This window comes from Micromesistius poutassou (assembly GCF_964030765.1).
Source record: "Micromesistius poutassou genome assembly, chromosome: 8".
NCBI classification, from domain to species: domain Eukaryota; kingdom Metazoa; phylum Chordata; class Actinopteri; order Gadiformes; family Gadidae; genus Micromesistius; species Micromesistius poutassou.
Window position 1 is genome coordinate 4916726 of NC_140278.1, and position 25000 is coordinate 4941725.

The window sequence follows — 25000 nt, forward strand, 5'->3', positions numbered from 1 at the left end:
GTGAACAGGGCACTTCACTTTCTTTTTCTTCATATTTGTTTTCGACCAATCATGTGGCTGGAGGCAGTGATCTGTAAGTGCGTAATTGGCTAACACAATCTCAGCCAGCAGTAGTAAACTATTTAAATTTAAACATAAAAACCTCCATCCCTTTCCGCAAACGGGTTTCTAGTCGGTAGAATATCTCCATTCTTGCTAAAACATGTCGGACGTCCGGATCCAAGATTCGGTTTTCCATGAGAGGATTTTTCGTTTGTCGGGATACAGAATCAATGCTATCACCACAACACGACCACCTGCAGCGCAGTGAGGGCTGGGCTCGGCCCTGCTGCAGTTGGTGCTAAGAGTAATGTGTGTGAGCTGAGGCTGAGCTGAGACCGCAGAGCCAGGGGGAGCTCGGTGCATGGCGCGGTGGTGACGCTTAACGGCACCATGCGGACCATATGTCGCCTTGGTTCCGACCAGCTTGCGATGGGATAGGGGCCGGGGGTGTGACCGAGCGTCGCTAAAGCTGAAACACCCATGAGGTCTGTTTTTTTTTTTTTTTTTGGTTTGCAGCGATGAGCAACAGTTATGTTGCGAAGCAGGTGTCGCTGCGTTACCATGGTTGTGTGTGTGTGTGTGTGTAAGAATAGCCTTGGATTGAACAGAGTTGGAGGTTTTTTTTTTGTGTGTGTCCTTCTCCCATGAAAATTCTCCCAGCGAATGTACAGAATGCTAATAAACACAATGCAAGAGCTAGGGTCGTGTCACTATACACTGTGTGAGTGGTAAACGTTCAAAGTGATGTCGGATTGTTGTCCAAATCGCTCCATCACGTTCGCTCATAGAAATGTACTGTTTTTTTGTTTGTTGTTGTTGTTGTTTTTTTTCGAAGATGAAAGGGAACTTTAGCCCGGAGACCACACTGAACGACTGACCTCACATTCCGTTACGCTGCTCGGATCAGTCTGGAGCTGCTGCCGCCCGCAGCGACCGCAGTAGGCGGGACAACTTGCCTTGACAGACACACTCCTTCAGCCAATCAGCGTAACAAAACATGACATCACAGTGCTCTGTTCAGATGATACGCAGGATAAAGAAGTGTGGCGGAAATGTATTTTCCAATGAGCAATTCTGCAAAGGCATCTTGTCAAATAGTTGTTGCACTTAGGGCTGTGTTTACTCTACTAATGTTAATGTTAGCACTAGTTCTTTTCATGAGACGCCACTGTTTTGCCAGAAGCTAAACAGTGATGTATTTTACATCATCTACTATGACGAGGTGCCTGTCGTGCCCGGCTGTGTCATCAACTGCCAAACAGTCCCTGATTGGCCCAGATTACATTGTAATTTATGGACATTTTGGAGATAAAAACACATGTGAGGTCACGTGATCAGGAGGGTCTCCAGGCTAAGAGAACTTGGGAGGAGGAATTATAAATGGACAAAATAGAAGTCGTTCTGGATTCAGTGCATTTCACAAAAGAACCTCCAAACTCATTTCACTCCAAGTTCGATGATGTATTCATTGTCAACCGTTCAATCTTTGAAAGCATGCCGGAGTTATGGCAAATTTCTTCTTTTTTCTTTTTAAATACAATCAACGAAGCGATCAATGCTTTTTGAACCATCCAGAGGATTTCATCAGTTATGGTTATTATAGTGAAATCATTAAGTGTTGGAGATGTCTCCTCGGGGAAAACAACATGAACCACTACCGAAGATAATAAAAAAAAAAGAATAGAATCTCTAAAGTGCCACTCAAACATGTCCTATTTGTTTTACTTAATCCCGTGTCAAACTTACAAATTGCTACATGAAGAATGTGAGTCTCCAATGAACACAAAAGAAACTGAATCCGCAAAAGCAGTTGACATTGGGCTGGATTCCAAATTCAAGGTAAACTACTTCCACTCGGAACACTTGAAATTGCTTTTGTGTGTGTGTGTGTGTGTGTGTGTGTGTGTGTGTATGTGTGTGTGTGGGGGGGGGACTTTTCACACAGACACAGACACACACACACACACACACACAGACACAGACACACACACACACACACACACACACACACACACACACACACACACACACACACACACACAGACGGTATGAGACGGGGTTTGGTGGAGAGAAAAGCGAGACTGTTGTAAATATTGGTCTTAATTTGATTGAACCTTTTTCAGGAGGCAGTGGCACAGCCTCAAATCACATTAAAGATGTTTAGAGTGCTAGTTTCCTCTCCGCCGCTTACTGCCTACACTCAATCACTTGGCTCCCTCCACATTAATGAATGCGCTCCATTTCCATAAAATATCCTTTAAGAAGTCAATTACGATTACCGCAACGTTTCATCTCCGCTAGCAGCCAAACTTCAATCAAGTTTTGCATTTAAAAATGCATTAAAATGTCCCCTTAAACTCGTCTAATCTGCGACCAAGCAGTGTGTGTTTCTTTGTTCACACGCTGAGGATAAGAAGCTCGCATTAAAACGGGGTGATTAGAGTTTTTTAAACATTTCCCTTCCCGCTTCTGACACATATGATAAGAGGAGTCTGTTTTGCATTGTTTAATAAGGAAAAATAACAAGCATGTAATTGTGTTGTTTATTAGAGCATTCAGTTGTGTTTCCCCAATGCTAGGAGTTAATTACTCTGGCCCTGGCATTCTCTTTGGTTGGGAGAAGTAAAAAAAAAAAGACCTGCAATTAATTTTGCACCGAGACAAAACCTGTTTTGCCTCCTTGATTGCGTCTTGTTTTAATGAGCATATGATCAGCTTTTGGAGCTGATTGTGTGTTTTCTTGACACTTAAACCACAACGTCAAACCGTGGTGGTGCTCACCCTGACATCCCCCTGAAGATGGTCCTTGGAATAAGCACTGGCCTTCTGTGAGGCGTTGTTATGCTTGGACGCGGCCCTGTAGTGTACAGTGATGTTGTTAGATCTACATGAATTAACGGCCATGTCACTGTCTTGTAAAGAGGTTGACAAGGAAACAAGGGTTCTCAGGTCTGGAGAAAAATGGGAAAATAATCTATATTGAGGTTGCCTAATCATCATTATCTCTCTGAAAATTGTTGTATTTTTAATTAATGTATGTGTGTATGCATTTATTTTCCGTTAAAAATCTTTAATCTGAACTGGGCTGTGTTTATAATCTATCTCTATTTAATCGACATCTACACAATCTACCTCTATTGCAGAGATGCAAAGTGCATGAATCAAAGACCAGCATAGGACACCCAGAGGGGAGGAGATTTTAATCTGTCTGAGAGGGCAAAATATGGTTTGTCTAATAGCAGTCATAACTTTAATAGTCGAAGGTCATGATCACCCGAATCCAATGCAATGCAGTCTTTTAAAATATGGCTGGGCACTAATGACGTAAACATAAGTCTACTGCTGTACATAGTTATATGGTCATCATAACAGTAGTGATAATGAGGATGATGGGGAGGTTCATACTCATTAATACAATGTTTATAGAGTCATTGCTGGAAACATTATCTCAATAACAAACCTAACGATACACATTTGACATATGACATACACAAGTCATATGGCATTATATGCCCTTCACAGTTAACATCCACCGCGTGATGTGTTTATTTAGTTTTTTTCTAATGCACTTATATGATTGCAAATACGACTTCCAGTGCCCCCCCTGTTCATTCATTGTCTCGGCAGGTTGTTTACGTGTATTAAATATGGCGTACCTCTTATATCCACCAGGTGGTACTGTTGCTGCGTGTTCAACACTCACGTCGATATGTTCTCAACACAGCGGATTATAATTATTTTTACAAGAAGCATACATAATAGCCCCATATGCCCCCCCATATTAAATGATTGTATTTTGTAATAAAAATCTTCCATTCAAGTTGTTTATCTTATAATGACTGTTATTTTTCATTTGAAGCATTTAATGCAGTTGCCAAATTAATCAGCATTTTCACAAAATAATATATATGAGTTCAACTCAGGTAACATCTAGTGGAATGATTTACAGTGATTTTTTAAGAGACAGACAAAACGGTGGGGGGTGGGGGGGGGGGGGGGGAAGCCAATATATATAGAAAATAACCCAGGCAAACACCCAAGAATAACTTATTTCACTTCATCCTCTGCTCATACTTTCATGTGATTTTGGCTAGCTTGAGCCTGCTAAATCTCAAATACAATCAATTCCCTAACACTGTGCTGCTATCTGTGAACACCTTTCACTGGAACATTTCCCCGCCTGGCTGTTTAGGACATGCTATCGGCTCCCTGCAATAGCTTAGCCATTTACTCAGAGCAATTTATTTTTGTCACCTCTGTGTCACAGGATTCTTTCGGCAACACTAAATCCTTTGTATGTGACAGAATAAAGATTGTATTTTTTTCTTTCATTTATTTTTTTGGTGCGCTTACGTCTGATATAGGTGAGGAAAAGAAAGAAAAAAGGAAGAAATAAATACGGGGATACGCCGTGATTTTCTAAAAAGCAAACCCTCTGTTTTCTTCCCAGATGACACCGGGTCAAAGGTCGAAGATGGGGACCAGCCAGCCCGGAATGGAGAAGAGGTAGAGGCGAACATCTCCTTTAACACACATGTATCCCTTCAGACCATGCTCACTGCCATGACCGCCACATGGTATTGATTCATATCAGTACAGCCCTGAGGTCATAAACAAAGCTCTATGTAACGCCTTACAGAGACCGCGGCTTACCGTGAGGGCAACAGAAAAGACATGTCGCCCATTCTTCCATTAATACCACCTTGAACTTTCTCAGTCGGGATTTGCAAAGTCCTTTGTGGACCTCTTTTTGTGATCATTGTGTCATATCGAGGACAGTTCAACACAGGATATTGCAATTGTTTTCTAGGCAGCTGGCAGCAGGGAGAAAACTCTTTCTCCCGCAGAAAAGGCCAAGTCAGACGCAGGAGAAGAAGACAGCCGTACCAACGAAGGGACTGCACGGCAAGAGGAGGTGGCCGAGAATGGAGGAGAGGAGGAGAAGGAGGCGGAGGAGGGAAAAGATGAAGAGGTGAACGAGGAGGTGAAAGAGGAGGAGAAAGAGGAGGTGAAAGAGGAGGAGAAAGAGGAGGTGAAAGAGGAGGTGAAAGAGGAGGTGAAAGAGGAGGTGAAAGAGGAAAAAGAGGAGGTGAAAGAGGAGGTGAAAGAGGAGGAGGAGGTAAAAGATAAGGAGGAAAGTGCTGATGCAACTGATAGGGCCAGTGGCGACTTGAGCAATGACGCCCAGGAGACGAAGGAGGGAAAGGGAGTTGGAGAAGGAGGAGAAGGAGAGAACGACGCGAAGGCAGAAGACGAAACCGGGGCCAGGCCAGATAGCAGCAGCAGCAGCAACAGCAAAGGCAACGGCGTTAGCAACGGTAACCAGGAAGAGGATGAGACCAAAGCGGACGGGGGGGCCACAGAAGGGTCAAGAGGAGAGAACAAAGAGGAGGGGGGAGATAAGGCGGGGGGGGCGGAGGGCGATTCAGCCCCCTCCACAGATGCCAAAGAAAATGTAGAGGCCGACCAGGGGGAGAAGGAGGAGGTGAAGGAGGGGGAGAAGAGGGAGGGTAAGGAGGAGGAGAGGGAGGCGGTGGAGGAGAAGCGTGATCCTCCAACCGATGGGGGTGGGAAGAGGGGAGAGGAGGCACGCCAGTCCAGACCGTGAGAGGGTCGATCCGGCGGGAGCTCCAGCAGCAGGACGGAGGGAGAGGGGGAGAGGAGGAGAGAAATATCAGCTGAATGGTAGAAGTGGTGGCAAACAAAATACTTACGGCAGGCAACACAGCACCAAGGCTTTCAGTCAATGGACTATAGTCAAGGAGGGCTCATTTTTGAGGTACTTCACTAGATAGTGGTTTTTTTTAGAGATTAAATGGAACATGTTTCACAAAGCCATGCAATTGGCTTTTTGAAACAAAAGTCCAATGAAAAAGCAAGAAATCAGGCTCTTACTTGTACAAGTGGGGCGTCCGGTAATTCCAGTTATATCCTTCCCATAGTTTCCCACAATGCATTCTGTTCAGAATGAATTGTTCCTCCTCCCCAGCCCGATAAAAGTGAAGATTTATTGACGATAATGTGAATTGATGATTGGATGATTGCCAAAATATGTGTATTTTAAATACATTTATTTGAATTTTGTGTCTTTACTTAATTCAACCACTGGAATGCCATGAAAGGTAGCACCAACATGTACATTTCCAATATAGACCAAAGCTTTTTATGTTATAATACTGATTCTCATGTTATAATCTGTATTATTGTGTCAGTTTGTGATGGTGTTTGTGAGTGTTGTAGCCATAGGCATGGCTGAAGAAAAAACATAAATTAAATTGATAATGATAATGTGTTTATTTTCAGAAGAACGTATTTAATGTATGCATACTTTTTGTAATAGTGCTTCCAGTCAATGGGGAAACATCATTGTTGCCTACGCTGTGATGGTCATTTGTGTGTCTGTTTGTTTTGTAATTCCTCCCTGAAGGTTTGCATTTGATTCCCATTCCGAAAGATTGTGGGTTTGCTGAAATGTTTAATTACTCAACTGAAAGAAAATCAGCTCACACGTAATTAAAAGGCATCGTTTTAAATATACAATCCGGGACCATTTTATATTTATTTACTTAATTTTGTGTTGGGCCCTAATCGGTTTTCACAATTAATGTCAACATTGCTATTCATCCTTTTGTCTCCTCTTTTCTTGCTGTCTCTTGTGTTTTGATTGTTTGTCTTTCTTTGGCTTTTTATTTTCATGTTGTCTGGAAGCATACCATTGGCACTTGCTGCATCTTTTTTATTGTATTTATTTTGTTCTGTCTATATGTTATTTTGTGCTATGGCAGAGGGCTGGGGCGGCAATATTTTATCAAAAGGGTGTTAGTGAATACAATAAGCTATGAGCAACTGGATGTTCAAATAATTAAAAAGATGAAAATGAGGACAGTAAGAGTAAGACTAATAAGTTAAAATACCATCTCTACTTTCTCTGCTATATAATAAATACACTAAGACATACAGATGCTTATTAAAGTAAAAAATAAAGGAACTAAGTATAACCTGTGTCTTTCATGTTTGAGTAGTCAATTGATATGACATGACTTACATTAACTAGGAAAATCTATTAATAATATGAAGGCGAGGTGACCCTTTTACGAAGCCAGTGTGTGTGGTTACAGACCAATTAAATGAAGCAAAGTACTGGCTCCATTTTTCACAACCAATGACGCAGCGGCATCACCGTTCCTCATCTGGTGTCGTTCAAAGAATGTCAAGCTTCCTCAAACCCAAGAGGAGTTCTCTATGTTGACCTTGACTTCTAAAATGTGATTTCCTAGCCCGGGAACGAGACAAACCTGAGAGCTCATGTTTAATTTCCTTTGGAATATGAGTCTGGCCCCCCCTCCCGTCACAACCGTTTATCTAATTGGGGGCGGGTTTAATATGATGACTGTAGAGGTGCGCCCAATGGGAGCGCCATGGAGGCATTTTCATCAACAACCAAGACGGCTGCAGCTGATGTGTCACACGTTTTCTTGGTCTGATTGGTTGTAGGTCTATCAAATTACCCTTTTTTTATCGCTGATTGATAATGCCCTTTGTAATTGAAAATGAACTTGGATAGGTTCCGGTAATAATTTTCGAATTTGGTTTGGAGATGTCAGGATAGGTATTTCCTGAAATCATCAGCAATTTGGTGTTGAAATGAAACACGTGATACTATGAAGGCCCTAACCATTAGCACAACCATCGTTGGGTTTAAAGAACCCTGCTCCTCGTGCACCCACCTCCACCCCACTCACCCCACCTGCCTACCAACCGGAAGCCAGCGTCTCTTAACCAAATCAGTTTCTATGACTGCTGCAGCCAATCGGATTGAATCTGGATCCAGCCAGTGATGTGCTTTGTGTCCATCATAGCAACCCAGTGGCAGAACAATTAAGGATGGAAAGAGAGAGAGGGAGAGAGAGAGAGAGAGAGAGAGAGACAGAGAGAGAGAGAGAGAGAGAGAGAGAGAGAGAGAGAGGTTGTCAGAGAGAGAGAGAGAGAGAGACAGAGACAGAGAGACAGACAGAGAGAGAGAGAGAGATAGAGTCAGACAGAGACAGAGATAGTGAGCGCGAGAGGCAGCACGAGTGTGTATTAGGAAGAGACGCCAGTCTGATGTGTGTGAGTCATACACTTCCACCAGTAAACTTAATGATCCATAAGGTTCTATTTCTGGAAGCCTCATCCATCCTCACAAGGAGTGCTTTAGGCGTGTGTGTGTGTGTGTGTGTGTGTGTCTTTGTGTGTGTGTGTGTGTGTGTGTGTGTGTTTCTCGGTGTGTGTGTGTGTGTGTGTGTGTGTGTGTAAGTATGGGTGTGTATGGGTGTGCAGGTGTGTGTGTGCATGTGCGTCTGTGATCCAACTACAAATTGCACATCCAACTGCAGTTACCGGCTGTGCAGACTGAGGGCTGGTGTTATGTTCTAACGTTTCGTTGGTGTTTCAACAGGAGACACATTCAAACCTTTTTTGTTCAGTTTACATTTTTCTATGTGCACGTTGGCCCAAAGCACATGGTCACAAAGTGCATATACTACATGCAACTGAACACAAAGAGAACAGAGATGTGAAGTTGCCTTCTATCTTTGAGCCATCTTCAAAAGGGTTTCATATTTTGTAGATTTTAAATTGTTTCGACATTGATTAGAGAATGTGTTTTTTTTTGAGGTGGAGGATTTGTGGTGATACCCAAGAGTTTCAGTTTTGACCATTATCTCATTTTCAAATGATCACTTAATCATGATGTTTCTTCCATTGGTGAGCATCAGAGCTTTAAATATAATAACAATAACATATATTGCCATAGGCCTGCCTGCGATTAGGTTTTATTTTGCAGAATAAAATATGTATGCTGTGTCTGTTTCTTTTCAAGATAGCCATTTTAAGAACAATGCATGTGTTACATAATGTTTGTTGTCAAATGGCTCCGGGCTTTTCCTCACTTGGCAGTCGTTGTACTCAATCCAAAAGTATCTTGGCGAGGCATTGCTGAATGTACCTTGGGGTCATTTGATACACACATGGGCAATGATCCAAGATTATAATTGATGAACATAAGCAGCTCTGGGCGGCAGTTGTGATTTCAAAACTTTATTTTGTATTTTAGTTTCTTCAACATCTCTGCATTGCATTAACTATGTCTTCAAGACAGGTCTCACACATAGTTAGTTATTCCTGTATTCCTACAGTCATTGGCTTAAACAATGAGAATCACAGCCTAACAATTATATCAGAGGAGTCTTCAAGTGTTTAACATTAACTACTGGGTCGAGGAGTAAAGAGCAAAAAAATAGATTGTAACTTATATAACAAGGAAACCGAAACTCATTATTTTACATGACATGTTACTACGAGTCAACACATTTACTGACCATGAACAGATCGTTCAGACTCTTATCAAGGAATTCTGTCCTGCACATAATGTCCAGTGTATGTCTTGTTATTTTGCAGCTTAAATGGTGTTGTCATATATAGTTATGTCCATATCGTCATCTATAGGTGTAATGTCACACACACACACACACACCAATGTGTTCCGATGGCAGTCTCGCAGCTATGGTTCAAAGTAAACAACAAAATAATTCAAAGGAGGGGATATCACTGTACCACTGTAACAAAAGGTGTTGGTAAGTGGGACAAGGTCAAAAGGTCATCTTACAGTTGGTTTGTCTGCCCGCGGTGTTGGTGTCCATAGGTGTATTAAGCTGACTGCATGAATGGCACCCTGTTTTGAAACCCCTAAACTAGAAACACAACGACTGCTCCAACTCAACCCAGTCAATGTCCAACTGTAAACTTGATCCGTAAATGTTCTTCTTAAAGTGCCGTGTTTTCGCTTACACTCCCAAATGTTTCTATGGCGATTATTTGGTAACCGAAACACATCTTACATAGCAACAAGTACAGATGGAGCATAAAAATAAACCAAATAGAATGCATAAAAAAACAAATGTCAAGCAAGACATTGATACATCAACTACATTACGGATGTTACCATGGCCTCATCAGCCTCCGAGCCACCATCCATGACAATCACACCGCCTGGGTAATTCAATTCAAAATGGGTTCATGGTGGGAGGGCAGATGCGGGTCCGCCCAAGCCGAGCGCGTCCGCGACTTATGAATCAATCCCGCCGTCATGGTTATCATGGTCGGTGTGGTGGACAGCAGCAGTGATGCTCGGGCGACTCTGCTGCTCCGTTTGACCGATCTATTATGCAACCCGTCCTCTCCATCGTCATGACGGGGGCCGTCTCACGGCCGTGGCTGCTGCTGCACCAGCTGCATCCTCGCGTGTGTGGGTGTGTCTGCCCTTCTGTGCGATCTCAAATGAATATGCGATGTGAGGAGAAAGGCTGGTGGACTGTGAGGGTGTGGGTGGATGATGCGTGCACCAGTTCATGAATATTAAGTCGTGGAGGAAAGTTGCACATTTGGAAAGGTTGGGAATGTGTGTATGTTTATCTGTGTGTGTGTGTGTGTGTCTATGTGGAAATGCATCTGCTTGAAAATCATGAAATCATAGCATGGGGAAACAATGCTCATTGTTGTATCACCTGGTGTTATCTGTCTATTATGTCTCTGCTATGCTCTCGTTGGCTGCGCTGCGGACTGACGGACACGACTCTATCGGCCCACCACCGCATGCTGGCTCTCCGTTTATTCACCTTTACAACGCCCGTCCGTCTCATCTGGTGTATTGATCGTCCCCTGACAGAGACAGGGCCTGAGGCCTTTAGTGGACCGGATAAAAATGTCAGTGAGACATGTGCCCTTCTTATTAGGTGAAGTCTGCTCTGACGTGAATTCTGATCCGAGTTTGGTCGACTTTTGAGGAATCGATATCAAACGGCCCCCACTTTGGGTACGTACGTAATGGGAATGTGTCCATGAAAAGCAGTTGTGTACACACGCGCGCACACCCACACACACACACACACAAACACACATATCGAGACATAGGCACAGACAGGCACACGCACACTAACACTTCTATGCATGTCTAACAGATTGTTTGTTTGCTGTTTGTTCTAAGTCTTATTTTGATTAGAGCGGCCGTCGTCAGCAGTGATCAGATCCGCGGCCGGATCGTCTGGGTCAGAGTGCGTGTCTGTAATGCTAACTAGGGGTTTGAACAGGAAAACAGGGCCCCATGGCGGCTACGCTACTTCTGAAGCTGTATGTATGGGATCTTTTGCGCCTGTCCGCCTGCTTGCTTGAATAATTCCACCGTCGTGCTCAGTAGTTATTCATTGAGCCCGTCATAAACCTTTCATGGACCCAGGAAAGAGCAGCAGCACACGTTGATGTAAGCTGACCTTTCGAAAAGCCACAAAAATGAACTCAAACGTACGCGCACACACACACACACACACACACACGCACACACGCACACACACACACACACACACCAATATATATATATATATATATCTATGTATCTATATATCTATCTTTCTTGATGTTATCACTTCATTTGGGCGCCTGTCAGGTGTCTGATTTCCTGCTCAGCGGCTGGATGTTCTGGACCTTAGACAGAGTGACCGGAACCTTCCCGTCCCCGGGCGTCGGGGCTCTTGTGATGGGATTACCTGTCATGGCAACAGAGGAGGACAACAAAGAGCAGCATGAGCTGGAGAATAATCGGGGGGGTTTACGTAACGTCCCTTTGATAAATACAACCCCGAGGATGAGTTTGTTGTTCACAAATGCTTGAATCAAACCAGATTTTGTTTGCTCTTTGTGAGGAAATATTTTTTTTAGTTTGTGATTTCATGTAGAAAATTGCACCGAAACATGTGCTTTAAAAATACCACAACAGCTTTTAAATGTTGTTCGCCTCAAGCGTAAGTCATATTTTGGCCAAATTGTGATCTAACTAATGCTGCTGTTTCACAGTGCCGCATTGGTTCATATCCTTAGCCAATCAGAGTGTGTTTTACACTCCATAATCACTATCTGCCTAAGTCATCTATTTGACTCAGGCATTTTTGATGCTCAATACAAGATGAACGTTACAATATGACTACGGCAATAATGCTATGATGCTAACGATGTTCAATAATCCATGGTCTTTCTTCATTATCATGTCAATGAATCATGCGTCTAATCCGGCAAGAAACATTTAGGAACATGTTTAGCAGTACTGTATATATATCACAACAATCCTTGCATTGCATTAGTACCCTGAACTCAACGTGAGTGAAGCAACTCTGCAACAAACGACCAACACCGCCAACAACAACCAAATCCAAGGCTTGCTAGCTTACCAACAGTCCCCAGCCGCTCTTTAAACTTTTGCTGGAGGTACAGCTCTTCTTTGGAGTAGCTCTTGGCGAACGCAGACAGCAGGAATCCGACGGCCATGGAGGTTCCCCCCACGCAGAACAGCACAGCCCCAGTCAGCTTGCAAACATCCAGCGCCCGGTTGAAACTCACTGCATGGCTGGGGGAGTAGAAAAGAACGAAAAAGAAAGAAATCCATAGTTTTGATTGTAATATTTATATCTTGTTGAGTGTCTCACAATAAAACATTCATGATTGTGTTGTGTACTTATATATACTTTTACTTTCATATACTTCATATGTTAAATATTACCATATATAACCCAGTGGGGTTTATGGTATTTGTATGTAAGATAACATAAGCCAATCATAAACTCATTCACTGATAGCCACACACCCCCATAGTCATCAAAGCTGATCACACACATCTACATAGATGTCTGGAGCTATTGAAGAGTAGGTAATGTCAAGATGCACTATTCTTGTAAGGCAATGGATGGATGTTTTGTCAAAGATTTTGGACGTTTAGTCAAATTTCTCTTTTGTTTTGTATTTTGCCCCAATTTGATTGTATGAGGTATGATTACTGGTATGTATGTTTATATGAAGTCTTGTCTAGGATAATGTTTGTTTGGTGGTTTAAACATTAATTGCAATTTATTGTAGTTCAAATTGAGTACAGTTTTTTTGGTGTGCTTTTTGGTGTTTCGGATAACATTCTGATTTACCTGGTAGTTTTATGATCTTCCCAAAACGGGACAAATTATAATTTTTCCCATCCCAAGTAGTGGCACCAAGACTGGTTAAGTTCAACTCACAAACTGGCCAATTGTAGCACAGAGCAGATTTAAAAAGTTATGTCTGAATAAACGGCATATTTAAAATATGCCGTCGTTGGACAGTTTAAAAAGCATTGTTTATCCTTTGTTCTAAAATGTATGTATGAAGATTTGATTAAGAAATGCAGAATAAACAGGCAATGGGTAGGGGATGCATTAGTGCACCTGACTACAAACATCCCGATCTCCTGGTCCCAAATGGGGATAGTAATGTACCAGGTGGTGTGGCTACGCAAGCCATGTGTACTGCAAGACCGCAGTGTTGTGCATGAACTAGTTCAAAATAAATAGTTAATTGAACAAGTTCATTTTTCTATGAACTTTGAACTGAACGTAACATATTTTTAACTAAATAACTTGAACTTGAACTCATCATTCTGAATTGATGCTTAGGTCCAGATGACATGTTTATTAAATAGAGTTACTGTGTTAGTTGTGATGAATGAAACAGGTGTACAAATAATATTCACAACAATTTGAGATTGTAGTGATGGGCAGCTGGTAATGGAGAGGATTCATCTGAAAAGAAAAGCACAGAATACTCACTCCAACAGTTTTTCTTTGGTTTCTAAAAAAAAACTATTAATGAACTGAACATGAACTAGTTCAAAACTGAATTGGTGAACTATCAATGTGAATGTATTCATTTTCTTTTGTATGAACTGAACTTTGAACTAGTTCATGTGAAGTGTGAACTTGCACAACACTGCAAGAACGGCTTTGGGGCAAACATTCGCATAACAGACATTGGAGAAGGAAAAAGCTAAAGTGTTGACGTGTTGAACTTAGGCCATTTGCTGTTGGCTGGATTGTCCACCTGCAGTGAATACTCCATTTGTGAGCTGAAGGACCTTTCATGAGTTGGGATGGGGTCGTGCTTAAGGATTCTTTCCCATGACCTAGTTGATTGTCATTTTTTAACTGGTCTGATCCCGTTTTGTCCATCTGGTTGTGTTTGCTCTTTCAGGTCTGTCTCCTAGCAGGAAGTGGAGCTACAGGTCTGAGGGTGGGAGGACTGGAGAGGTATATTCAAAGTGTTTTTGGTTGAGCTGTAAAAGTCGTAGACAGGGTCAAATGCGGGGTAAGTAGGGGTCTGTATTTTGTATTGTTTCTAAAGGAACCCTGTGCTTCATTTAGGTTATGTGATATTTCTGTCTACCTAACTGGTTTGCCAATAGGCAGAGGAAAATGTGATTGTTAAGATTGTTGGTTTGTATCACTATCTGATGCTCTTATCTGTTTTGTATTTCAGGATTCCAGCAGTAAGTTACTGATGACCTGTTTTAATTTCAACATTCACACACTGTTCACTCCACTCACTCACACATGGATGAATTACTTTTAACCTGTATACATCAATGCATGTTCGTGCTTATATGTTTGTGGCTGTAAATATAATAAATAACTTTTGCAACTCTATACCTGTGTAAACATACTTATTTTGTCCCCTTACCTTAGCCAGTGCATCACAACTGGCAGTAAAAGTTCTGAGCTTTGCATAATGTTAAGATGCAAGCTGTAGTGTTTTCTGTGTTTTTTTTTAATTTGAATTGCATATGTAGTTTGTTTTTGGGTCCTGAAGTCACTGTGTGTATGTGCAGTTCACCATTTCCTGTGTTACTGTAGAGGCAGTAGTACTGGGAAACAGCTTTATGGCAAATGACTCAAACCTTGGACCCAAGTATTCCACAGACAGCAACAGTTGCTTTTTTGAAGGCATATTTATTGCTGTTTTTACTATTGTATTGTAGCATATTTTTATTCCTCTATAAACATTAATTTTCTGGCAGGCTACCTTGATACGCAAGGTGCTGTGGGTAAGATTTAAGAGCTATTTGAGTGTTATTTGTTAGAAATAGCATAGCCAAGCTTGAGCTATTGGTGAGTGAGAGCTACAGTGAGAATGTTTGTGTTGACTGAGCTTGTAAGGATATAAATAACAATCCCGCCCCTGCCCAAATCTTGCTTCCCACTAATTGATATTGAATTCCACTTAATCTGTAAAGTGTGTATATATATACAACATTACCTAAACTGCAACTAATTTAATTACTTGTAAAGTTCTGGCTGCTAATTTGTACTGGTTGGATGCCAAAATGCCTTTCCTTGTACAATCAATGTAATGTCATCGCTTCTTTGCAGCTTTAATAGTTCCACTAAATATTTTTTTTTCGGGTTGGCACACAACAGTATAGAACGGGGCAGTTTATATTTACTTTTAGGGCATTTAGCAGACACTTTTATCCAAAGCGACTTACAATAAGTAAGTTCTCTGTACAATACCTGTCTGTCATCACGTCTTTGCGGCTTTCATAGTTCCCCTAAATATTATTTTTTCGGGTTGGCACACAACAGTATAGAATCCTGAAACACCGGAGATACTGGAAAAAGAAAACGGGCTCTGGTGTGGAGTGAGTAAACCGGGGGCAGTTCTCTGTATGATACCTGTCAACAAAGAGGAGGTCATCTGCCCCGAAGGCCTCGATGCGGGCCGGCGTGGCATAGCCCACCAGGAGAGCTATGAGTCCTGATAACATGATCACGGTTCCGAACGTGAGACAGACCTAAAGGAAGAGAAAACCGGAGGGGAAGTGAACCAGGCTAGTCTCACAAATGTTATGATGAATGTTAAGATTGCTGTTAAGAACATCAAACTGAAACTCTCAGAATTCCAAATGACACAAGAGATGTTTGCGAGAGCCCTTAATGACGGCTGACACAAGGCCAAACTCTCACCTTCCAGAGTATAGAGCTCCACCGACTAGGCGATCTCTGAATCTGAAAATCTTCATCACGTTCCCAGACTGTGGCGGTGCATTCCTCGTAAAACTGGAGTGGGCAGGAGAAAGTGATTTAGGTCATTGGCATATTCAACACGTGTTTTTGTCACTGCTATCCAGAAAGGTTTTATTTTCTATTTCTCAGATTGGATTTACAGATCTGCCTGTAAGCACTTTGTTAGCTTGTTATGAGAGCCCTCGTAAATGTGGCCAAAGATGGATGCATGCGTTTGAATGAAGAATTGTGCGTCCATTGTGGAAAATAGTGAATTACACAATATTTCTAGAGACCGAAATCCATGTGATGAGTCACCCTTCAGCACTCTTCTGTTCTCATTGGGGTTTTTGCAAGTGATCTGAGTGTGTGTGTGTATGCATCTATGGGAGTGCAGGCATTTGTGTGCGTGCATGAATGTGCATGCATGACTGTGCATGAGCATGCTTGAATGCCTGAATGAACGTGTGTGCATGAATGTACGTGTGTGTGTGTGCGTGTGTGTCTACCTGGTGTAGGTATGAGCGAACTCCATACTGCTGGCAGTTGACACCGGCCTGGGCTTGCTCAGTATATTCCGACCCACAAATCTCAGGACAAGAAGTCATCCTTCCCTTCTGTCTGTACACGCGCACACACACCCACACACACACACACACACACACACACACACACACACACACACACACACACACACACACACACACACACACACAGCAGAATACACATGGTTTAACGGGGGACTGGTGCAGAGTAGAGACCTTAAGAAAGATAACCTAATCATGCATTGATATTCAGTATGTGGCACATTTGACTTCCATGTACCCGAAATGGATTTCCTCTCTCTTGTCTCCTTCCATTTCTATGACTCTCTGTCTCTGTCTGATCAATCTGTATTTATATATTCTCTCTGTTCATATCTTCTCTCCGTCTCACTTTCCCTTATGCCCATTTATCTCTCTCTCTGTCTCCCACCCTCTGCCACAGCGGCATAATTCACACATGAATGAGCACACGATTTACAACCGCGGGCACAATGTTTTAACACATGCGGATAGAAGCCATGCACAACTCATTAGGTGTGCAATAAAATGGACCCCACATATTCAAAAAAGACATTGCATAACACAATAAGTAACGTATAATATCGGTTGGAATAGGTAGTACAGAATGTATGAATGTATCGTAGTTACAAATATGTTAGCATTGATGAGCAACAATTATGTTTAATGAACTGAAAACTTTAAAAGTTTGAAGTTGAACTATTATTAGACTTTACAAAACAGAAAAAGGTTAAGCCTCAGTTACTTTGTATAGGCTGTTCGATAAAGACCCAAATAGCTTTTCCCAGACAATGATTCTTTGGGATTTGCTACAAGGTTTAGTACTTTCCGCCATATCCTTCGGGATCCTGGTATTGTACAGCTCATTGAATTTCCTATTACTGCTCTCTCAGTTCTGCTCCTGCTGAATCTCAATTTCCTTCGGTTGCCACAGCTGAGTGCGGCTGTTATTAAAACACTCACACACACACACACACACACACACACACACACACACACACACACACACACACACACACAAACACACACACACACACACACACACACGCTCCGCACACACGCACAACTCTGCAAAAACCCAGTTGCTAGAGGGCCTGTGCTAAAACAAAGAAATATTAGAGGTCAAAAAGAGAGACTGCTCCTCAACCCTAACATACTGTAGCAGCAGTGTAATGCCACCAGTGATATTCAGCTGTGATGGCATACCACACACACACACACACACACACACACACACACACACACACACACACACACACACACTTAATGTGGTAGTGTTATTTAAATGAATTATAGACATTATATTCTACAAGCATATACTGGTGCTGTTACATTGGTTGAACAGTGTAGACCAGAAGCATCCCTATTTCATCTCAGGTTGTGAGAAATAACTGACCGGTTGCCAATGGTTACTGCAAGAACACTTGTATATCAGTTACTCGTGTGAACTGTATGAACTGGTTGTTTCCCAGTAGGCCTACGCTAATAATGTGAAAGCCTTTGTGCATTATGTTGCCACATTGACATTTGTTTGAAGTTAAATGTAGTTAAATGTCTATTTTATGAGAAGTCAGGCAGTAGTCAGTAGGCTATTCTTAGGCTACATTATATTGAATCACCAAAAGGCTAGTGCATTGCTAGTTACATTCATCTATTGCTGTGCTGCGTTGAACTATACGTTGCTATCACAAATCAGCCACAAATCAGCCATCCCTTGAATCTAATTATTTTGGATAACTAAAAGCACGTGTGTGTGACGGGTGGGGACGTTATGTTGCATGTTTAGAACATGGAGCTGTCCATGGTTCTGAAATGTCCTCTGAGGAGAGCCTCAAAACACAGACGTCATGCGTGACGCCATCGTGCACACAGAGCCCATGTCCTCCCAACCCCCTTGGGGCGCACATAGACACACGCACGGTTTTTGTTTTACATTTCGCTTCTAAAAACGATCAAAAACGAATCGAGGTTAAACAGTTTTCCAAATCGATCGAAAAAGAGAAACAAATCAGAAAGCGTGCGTTTTAAGAGGTCATCCAACGCAAAAGTAGGCCTAATACAGTTAGGAACGCCACGAAATAAGCAGTGCATATGAAACAAGACTAAAAAAAAGACTATCGACGCCAAGAGGAGATAATCAAATTAAATACAATAATCGCATGATCATATTTCCTCCGCTGTTTATTTCCTGCGCGTATTTCACTTCCACAGCCTGTCTGACATCGTCAGAAGAGTGGTTACAATTCATAGAAGAAAGCAATGCAATGTCCTCTTTTGGAAGCGAGGTAAAGACGCAACTTAATCGTGTACGATATAACAAATTAGTCATGCTGATCGCAATAAAACAATACTCTTCTACCTGTCATTACCGGCTGGGAGAGTGATCACTCGCTGCTGTTCCGTTAGCCAGGTCCCATCACTCTACACTATGGCTCACCTCTGTCTGTCGCTCTCTCGCTCGCTCCCCCTCCCTCCCTCTGCTTCCTCTCTCTGGGCGATATGAATCACATTTCCGATTGGCTACTGCGCATGCGCCCCCGTGACGTTAATTAGGATGAAAACATCGAGGAACGGTTTTTCATGTGTGGCCTACAAGGTAATGAAATTAAGAGAAAATTATTCGTTTTAATAAATGTTTCATTAAAAAATGGCATTTAAAGGTTAACAACAAATCTGAGATTAGATAACCTGGTCCTAATAGGCCTACATCCACATAGGCTACACCTTATATACAAATGATGCATACACACACATAACTATGTAATAACTATGTAATAACATATTTATTTAATGTAAAAATGTCCTTTGTTGCTTTGTTGGTTGCTGGAGTTCTTTGGCTGTTTGCCAGGATTAAGAATGAATAAAATGTTGTCCCGCAGAAAGACAGACAGACATACATTGATTACAGGCAGCATGTCTGGCTCCGGCCTGGTTCATTTGAGAAGCGTGTGTGCTTATATGAAGCTGATTGGATAAATAGTCTGCGGTGAACAGTTACTAATCCTATTACTGATACTTTAATGTAATTAGCTCATCATTACAAATAACATTGGCTCAATGTTTACGCCTGATACATAAGGATGATATGAGGAAGACAATAGCTGGTCAATTATTTCTACAACCAACAACTCTACAAGACCCTACAACATGGCTGGTGTGAGAGAGAGAGAGAGAGAGAGAGGGGGGGGGGGGGGGACAGAGAGAGGGGGGATATGGAGGGAGAGGGAGCGAGTGAGAGAGAGAGAGGGATATGGAGGGAAAGGGAGAGAGAGAGAGAGAGGGGGGGATATGGAGGGAGAGGGAGAGAGAGAGGGGGATATGGAGGGAGAGGGAGAGAGAGAGAGAGAGAGGGTGATATGGAGGGAGAGAGAGAGAGAGGGGGGGGGGATATGGAGGGAGAGGGAGAGAGAGAGAGAGAGAGGGGGATATGGAGGGAGAGGGAGAGACCCTTGTATAACTACAGTACCAACCATGCGCTCACATTCCAAGACGGTCTATTTTTAGCGCTGATATTGACGTCTACAGTGTGAAGACGCGCGTTAGTCACCAACTGGCCATTCCTGCGGAGGGTGAATCATCCCCCCCCGTACCAACTCCAGATGCAACTTCACTCTTGTTAAACAGCCGTCATGATGGAGGATTCTATAGGGGTCCATCAGGGCAGAGCAGAACTTTCTAGAGCGTGGATGGAAAGTTAGATCAGCTGAAGAACGTGTGTGTGTGTGTGTGTGTGTGTGTGTGTGTGTGTGTGTGTGTGTGTATAGATTGAGTTTTTGTGTTTGCATGTGAGTGTGTCATCGTCATTGCGTAATGTATTGATATTGCAAATGTATTGATTCGTTAGTACACCATTGTAGCCTGTGTGGCACCAAATTCTGTAAAAAAACAACAACACATTGTTACAAAATGTGTTTTCTGCTCTCGTTTTGAAGTGCTTTTGTTATAAAGCATGCTAGGATACTTGCCTGCGTGACCTTGCCTGTGAGCTGAGTCACTACAACATAAACAGGGCAATGTTAAAGTCTTCTCATGGTCAGCCAAAGACAAACGAGGAAATAGGTTCAAAGTTTGTTATTTGACCTCCATCAACTTTTCACTATAATGTATTGCTATAATAAAAAAGCTGTTTAAAAAACGTCTATTTACTTCCAGAATTGTCTGGGGAGTGGCATTGACGTGGTAGCAGTTTGATTTACTACAAAGTCCACCCGGGTGTCAAAGTGGTTTATTCAGCTTCATTCATTGATCCTCCAGGAAGGAAACACTGAACATTTTGCCAATCTCAGTTCAACACCGTTTGTCACAGGTGTTGCTCGTTACACTGATTATGCTAATTCTCCTTGTATGTACTAGGGCACAGTAGTAGACTTATCCCAACGAGTTGTAGACATGATATACTCCTAATTGGAGATATCCTGCCTCAATAGCATCCAGTTACGTTCTGTTTCTTAGCATGCGTTTTGCCTGGAAAACATTAGTTATCACTTGAATAGGCCTTTGCACAGTGAAACGCCAACAACGGTAAAACTAACCTAAACTGAAAGCGAGTGACAGATTTGGGCGACCGGGGCTTTTAAGTTCTAGATGTAGAAGGCATTTTATTTTCTTGACGGCAAGCAGAGTTTAGCTCTCACTGCTTGTGACAGCTTTATGGGAGATGTAGCTGGCTTGCTAATGACGTAAGCCGCTGTTAGTCATTCCCCCACACAGTGCTTATGGAGGGCCGACCTTGGAGAAAAACACATCCAGCAACACAAAGGCTGGAGTGAAAGTCCCTCCAACGTCATGTGGCTGGGCTTCTCTGCGTCAATCATTCATGCAAATGAGCGTGTTTATCTATTTATTTAGTGTTTTACGGTGAACAGCTCTTTGAAGCAACATCTGAGAAAGTGCTCTTGTCTCGCTTCTGTCAGTGTCATATTTTGTAGTTTGATAGTTTTCTTTGTTTGTTTTGAATAATTTTTGTATTTAAACATCTACCGTATAAACATCTACGTGTGTATAAACATCTACCGTACATGATGACTTGATAGACAGTGTCCATATGTAATTAAACTAACAAAAATACATTGCAGGTACTGTTCTCTAGAAATGAAAGACAGACCTAGTTTCAATATGGCTTTCAACTTACTTAAGCTGAAGTAGAAGAAGTCATTTGTTTAAAAAATAAAGAAAAGAGAACATTTCACACACTTTAACGCACTGCTTTATTACATGGTTCACAACAGAGACAGCAAGAAATTAGTCCTCCGCCAAAAGGCTACTTCATAGCTGGCGTAAATCTGTTTATTATCCTCAAAGATGTTGGCATCCATCATATCCACCTCAGTGTCCCTGAGGGCAAAAACTTGCGCACATAAACAAGCAAGAACTCGGGAACACAAATCATTTCATTATGAGGAGGGTTTCAATGAGAGAAAGATCAATTCAGTTTCTTAATTTGATCTTCCCTTTTTTTTGGCTTGAAGGTAAAAGGGAATAAATACATTGAGGTTGTTTTTGCGGTCCCTCGCTCTATTCTGACGCTCTGCCAGAGGGGCTGGCTGTTGACCTATCTCCCCCTGATGTTGCAGCGATGTGACGGTTGTAAAACTTAATTCGGGAGCCTCCGGTGATCTCTCTTTAGAATTCCTGCCGTCTTCCAACACCAGGAATTGTTGAGCTAAAGAGCAGCAAAACATCTATTAGGTTAGGCTTGTTGTGCTGCTTCTTCAAGTTAAAACGTTCTGTTCCGGGTGAACTCTGAAATCTGTTAATCATTTAGTTTGAAGGCCCCGTTTGGAGTTTTTTGCAAGCTTATTATTAATATTTGTATTGCTTTGTGTAAAAACTACTTTTTGCATAATCCTTTCAACTTGATATTTAACATGCATGCTCTTATGCACTGAATTAACTGAATATTCATCATGCCCTGATACTGGTACCCTCCGAATGTTGCTTTCAAGTTCATGCAACAAGTTGCTCGGTTTTTTAATTCTAGGAACTTTGTTAATTTGTCTCTTCAAATACTTGCAGTTGGTGATGAACATACTATAAATATGTTAAATCCTACTTATCACATATACTCATGTATAGTATTTACAGTATAGTATCTATATAATTATCACCCCTTTCAAAAATAACTGGTAACACTTAGTAGGGGTACATTATTGACCATGAATTAGTTAATGCAGAAATAAGCCTTATCTTATGGTTAATTAACATTAACTAAATAATGCAAACATTGCATAATTTATGTTTACTTATTGTGTCCATGTTAACTAGGTTAATGGGTTCATGTTAACCACAGGATTCATTTCTATATTTTTTAAATTGGGTCAGCAATCCTATGACCTTTAATAAGTCTAAATAATACTTATTACTGCTTTTATTAACGTTAATCAATGGCATCTTAATGTACCCTTATTCTAAAGTGTTAAACAATAAGAAAATAACCAGAGTATCATATATTTAATAAACCCCATATGCAGTCATAAACATTATATGTATCTAGATTGGTTCAATTCAAACCCTCTCTCTCTCTCTCTGCCCCCCCTCCCCCCACCACCAGACACACACACTCTCCCCTTCCCCCCCCCTCTCTCTTTCTCTCTCTCTCTCTTTCATTCTCTCTATCTGCTCTCTCTCTCTCTCTCTCTCTCTCTCTCTCTCTCTCTCGCTTTCTCTCTCGCTCTCACACTCTCACTTTCAATTTCTTGCACGCCGTCTGTGTGTACAAGCTTAGCACCTCATAACAGACAAGGGCGGTCTCCATGGCAACGTGAAAAGGTCACCTTCAGGAAGTTCTCAGTGAGCGTGTGCAGAATGCCAGTGGGATAATCAGGCTTCCTGTAATGACTGATAACAGCCTGTAGCTCATTAGTGGGAAAAAGGGGCACTGTGTGTGAGTGTGTGACTATGTGTGTGTGTAATAAATAGCATTATTATTCATAGAGTTAAAAAACAAATGTGAGAAAATGTAGGCTACATCTCCTTGAAAGAATGGCAAAAACACTGCACATGTTTTTGTCAATGTGTTTGGTTGTCGAGTCTGTTGGACTGTTTCTTGATGAACAATAGCACTTGTTAAAGGTTGAGGAGTGATTTGATTAACTTCAGCGTTTATTAAAGGTTTAACAGTATTTTAACTAGCTCCAGCTAGGTTAAATCCCCATGTCATCGTAACAATGTCATATAATAGTTAGGAGTTTGATTGAAGATATTTACTTAGTATATCATATAGGCTTCATAGAGAAAGAAAACCACAGATAACTACAGATTGAAATGTCAACCACTATGTGTTTGGAAAGGGGGCATTTCAACAGGAAGTCAAGCAGGACTATGACATAGCAATACAATATAGATCTTAGTATGGGAATCCAAACTGTGAACATTTTCCTGACAATATGTCTTTGATTACGTTTCCATTACTGAGATATACATGGTGAATCCTTGTAAAATCTTGCCTCAAGACAGCATATATTACCTCTATTACTTGATGTACGCTGCGATTTATTTTTTTGCAAGGTCGCCATCTGCTGGTGGGCATACGTCTTGCTTGATGAGTAAATATACGTACACAGACATACGTTCATTCACAACATAGGCTACATACGGCATGCACACACCCATACAACACACATAGGACAACATACATACATACATAGATAGCCTACTTACATACTTAGTAGCTTCTCACAATAAATAATCTATTGTCTTATGTTTTAAAAGCTAAAATAATATTTGGGAACCTGCCAATTTAGCCATGTAGGCCTACTCTGAAGTCTCAAGGGCTCTGCTTCCTGCGGTTCTGTTGACATCACTCTGATGTGAATATGTTGTGCTCCAAGAACGTTGGAATAAATCCTCATGAATGTGGGGTTATAAACATTTTTTTTTAGTACGCTTAGTAACAGATGCAGGAGGGAGATGCAGATAGGCCTGATTATATCAGCTGTTGACTACTACTATCTCCTAATCAGTCGGAAGATAACCCGGTTTTATGGGCTGTGTAATATGTTCATAATAATAATATTTCTAATGCTTGGTTTGTAAATGGAACAGCTCAAGTTGTCCTCATACAGCCCCTCCTAATATCTCTAGGAAAATAATCAAAAATAACATTTACAGAGGTATCTGGAATATCAATACATTTAATGATCAACTAAAGCAACATCAGCTTCTACATGTCAGCATGAAAGTGAGAAATAAAAAGCATTCACCCTTATCCCATTGTTATTAATACCTGATATCAGCTTTTTCATATGAAGCATTTCCCACCAGCAAGGATTTTGGTTTTCCTACCAGCACTTAGCTGCACATAGAGAGAGAGAGAGAGAGAGAGAGAGAGAGAGAGAGAGAGAGAGAGAGAGAGAGAGAGAGAGAGAGAGAGAGAGAGAGAGAATAGCAGACATTTTCAGAGCTTTTTTTTTTCCCGGTTTCCTTTTGGATTGGGGGGAGGGGGTTCGGTCTGTGCCTTTTATAAATGATGTTGTGTCTGATGAGAAAAGCCGAAGCTATTAGAGCGCA

At 41.6% G+C, this 25000-nt stretch overlaps 2 protein-coding genes across 2 annotated transcripts in view; one reads left to right on the forward strand and one right to left on the reverse strand.

The window, feature by feature from the left end:
- The window catches only part of LOC311351720 (doublecortin domain-containing protein 2-like), a gene marked incomplete at both ends in the record, with an annotated part of 20981 nt that extends 14693 nt beyond the window's left edge, over positions 1 to 6288 (forward strand). Inside the window, 4 exons of the mRNA XM_084471875.1 lie at positions 4493 to 4548; positions 4853 to 5026; positions 5231 to 5527; positions 6283 to 6288. Of these exons, the coding sequence (XP_084328001.1) occupies positions 4493 to 4548; positions 4853 to 5026; positions 5231 to 5527; positions 6283 to 6288 (533 nt within the window). The remainder of the gene's footprint in view (positions 1 to 4492; positions 4549 to 4852; positions 5027 to 5230; positions 5528 to 6282) is intronic.
- Positions 6289 to 11517: 5229 nt separating this feature from the next.
- Positions 11518 to 16537, reverse strand: nrsn1 (neurensin 1; the record flags this gene model as incomplete). Its single annotated transcript, XM_084471415.1, has 5 exons — positions 11518 to 11621; positions 12300 to 12475; positions 15600 to 15718; positions 15891 to 15983; positions 16439 to 16537. 5 exons carry the CDS (start codon positions 16535 to 16537, stop codon positions 11518 to 11520), a joined length of 591 nt encoding a protein of 196 aa, XP_084327541.1.
- Positions 16538 to 25000: the final 8463 nt, after the last annotated feature.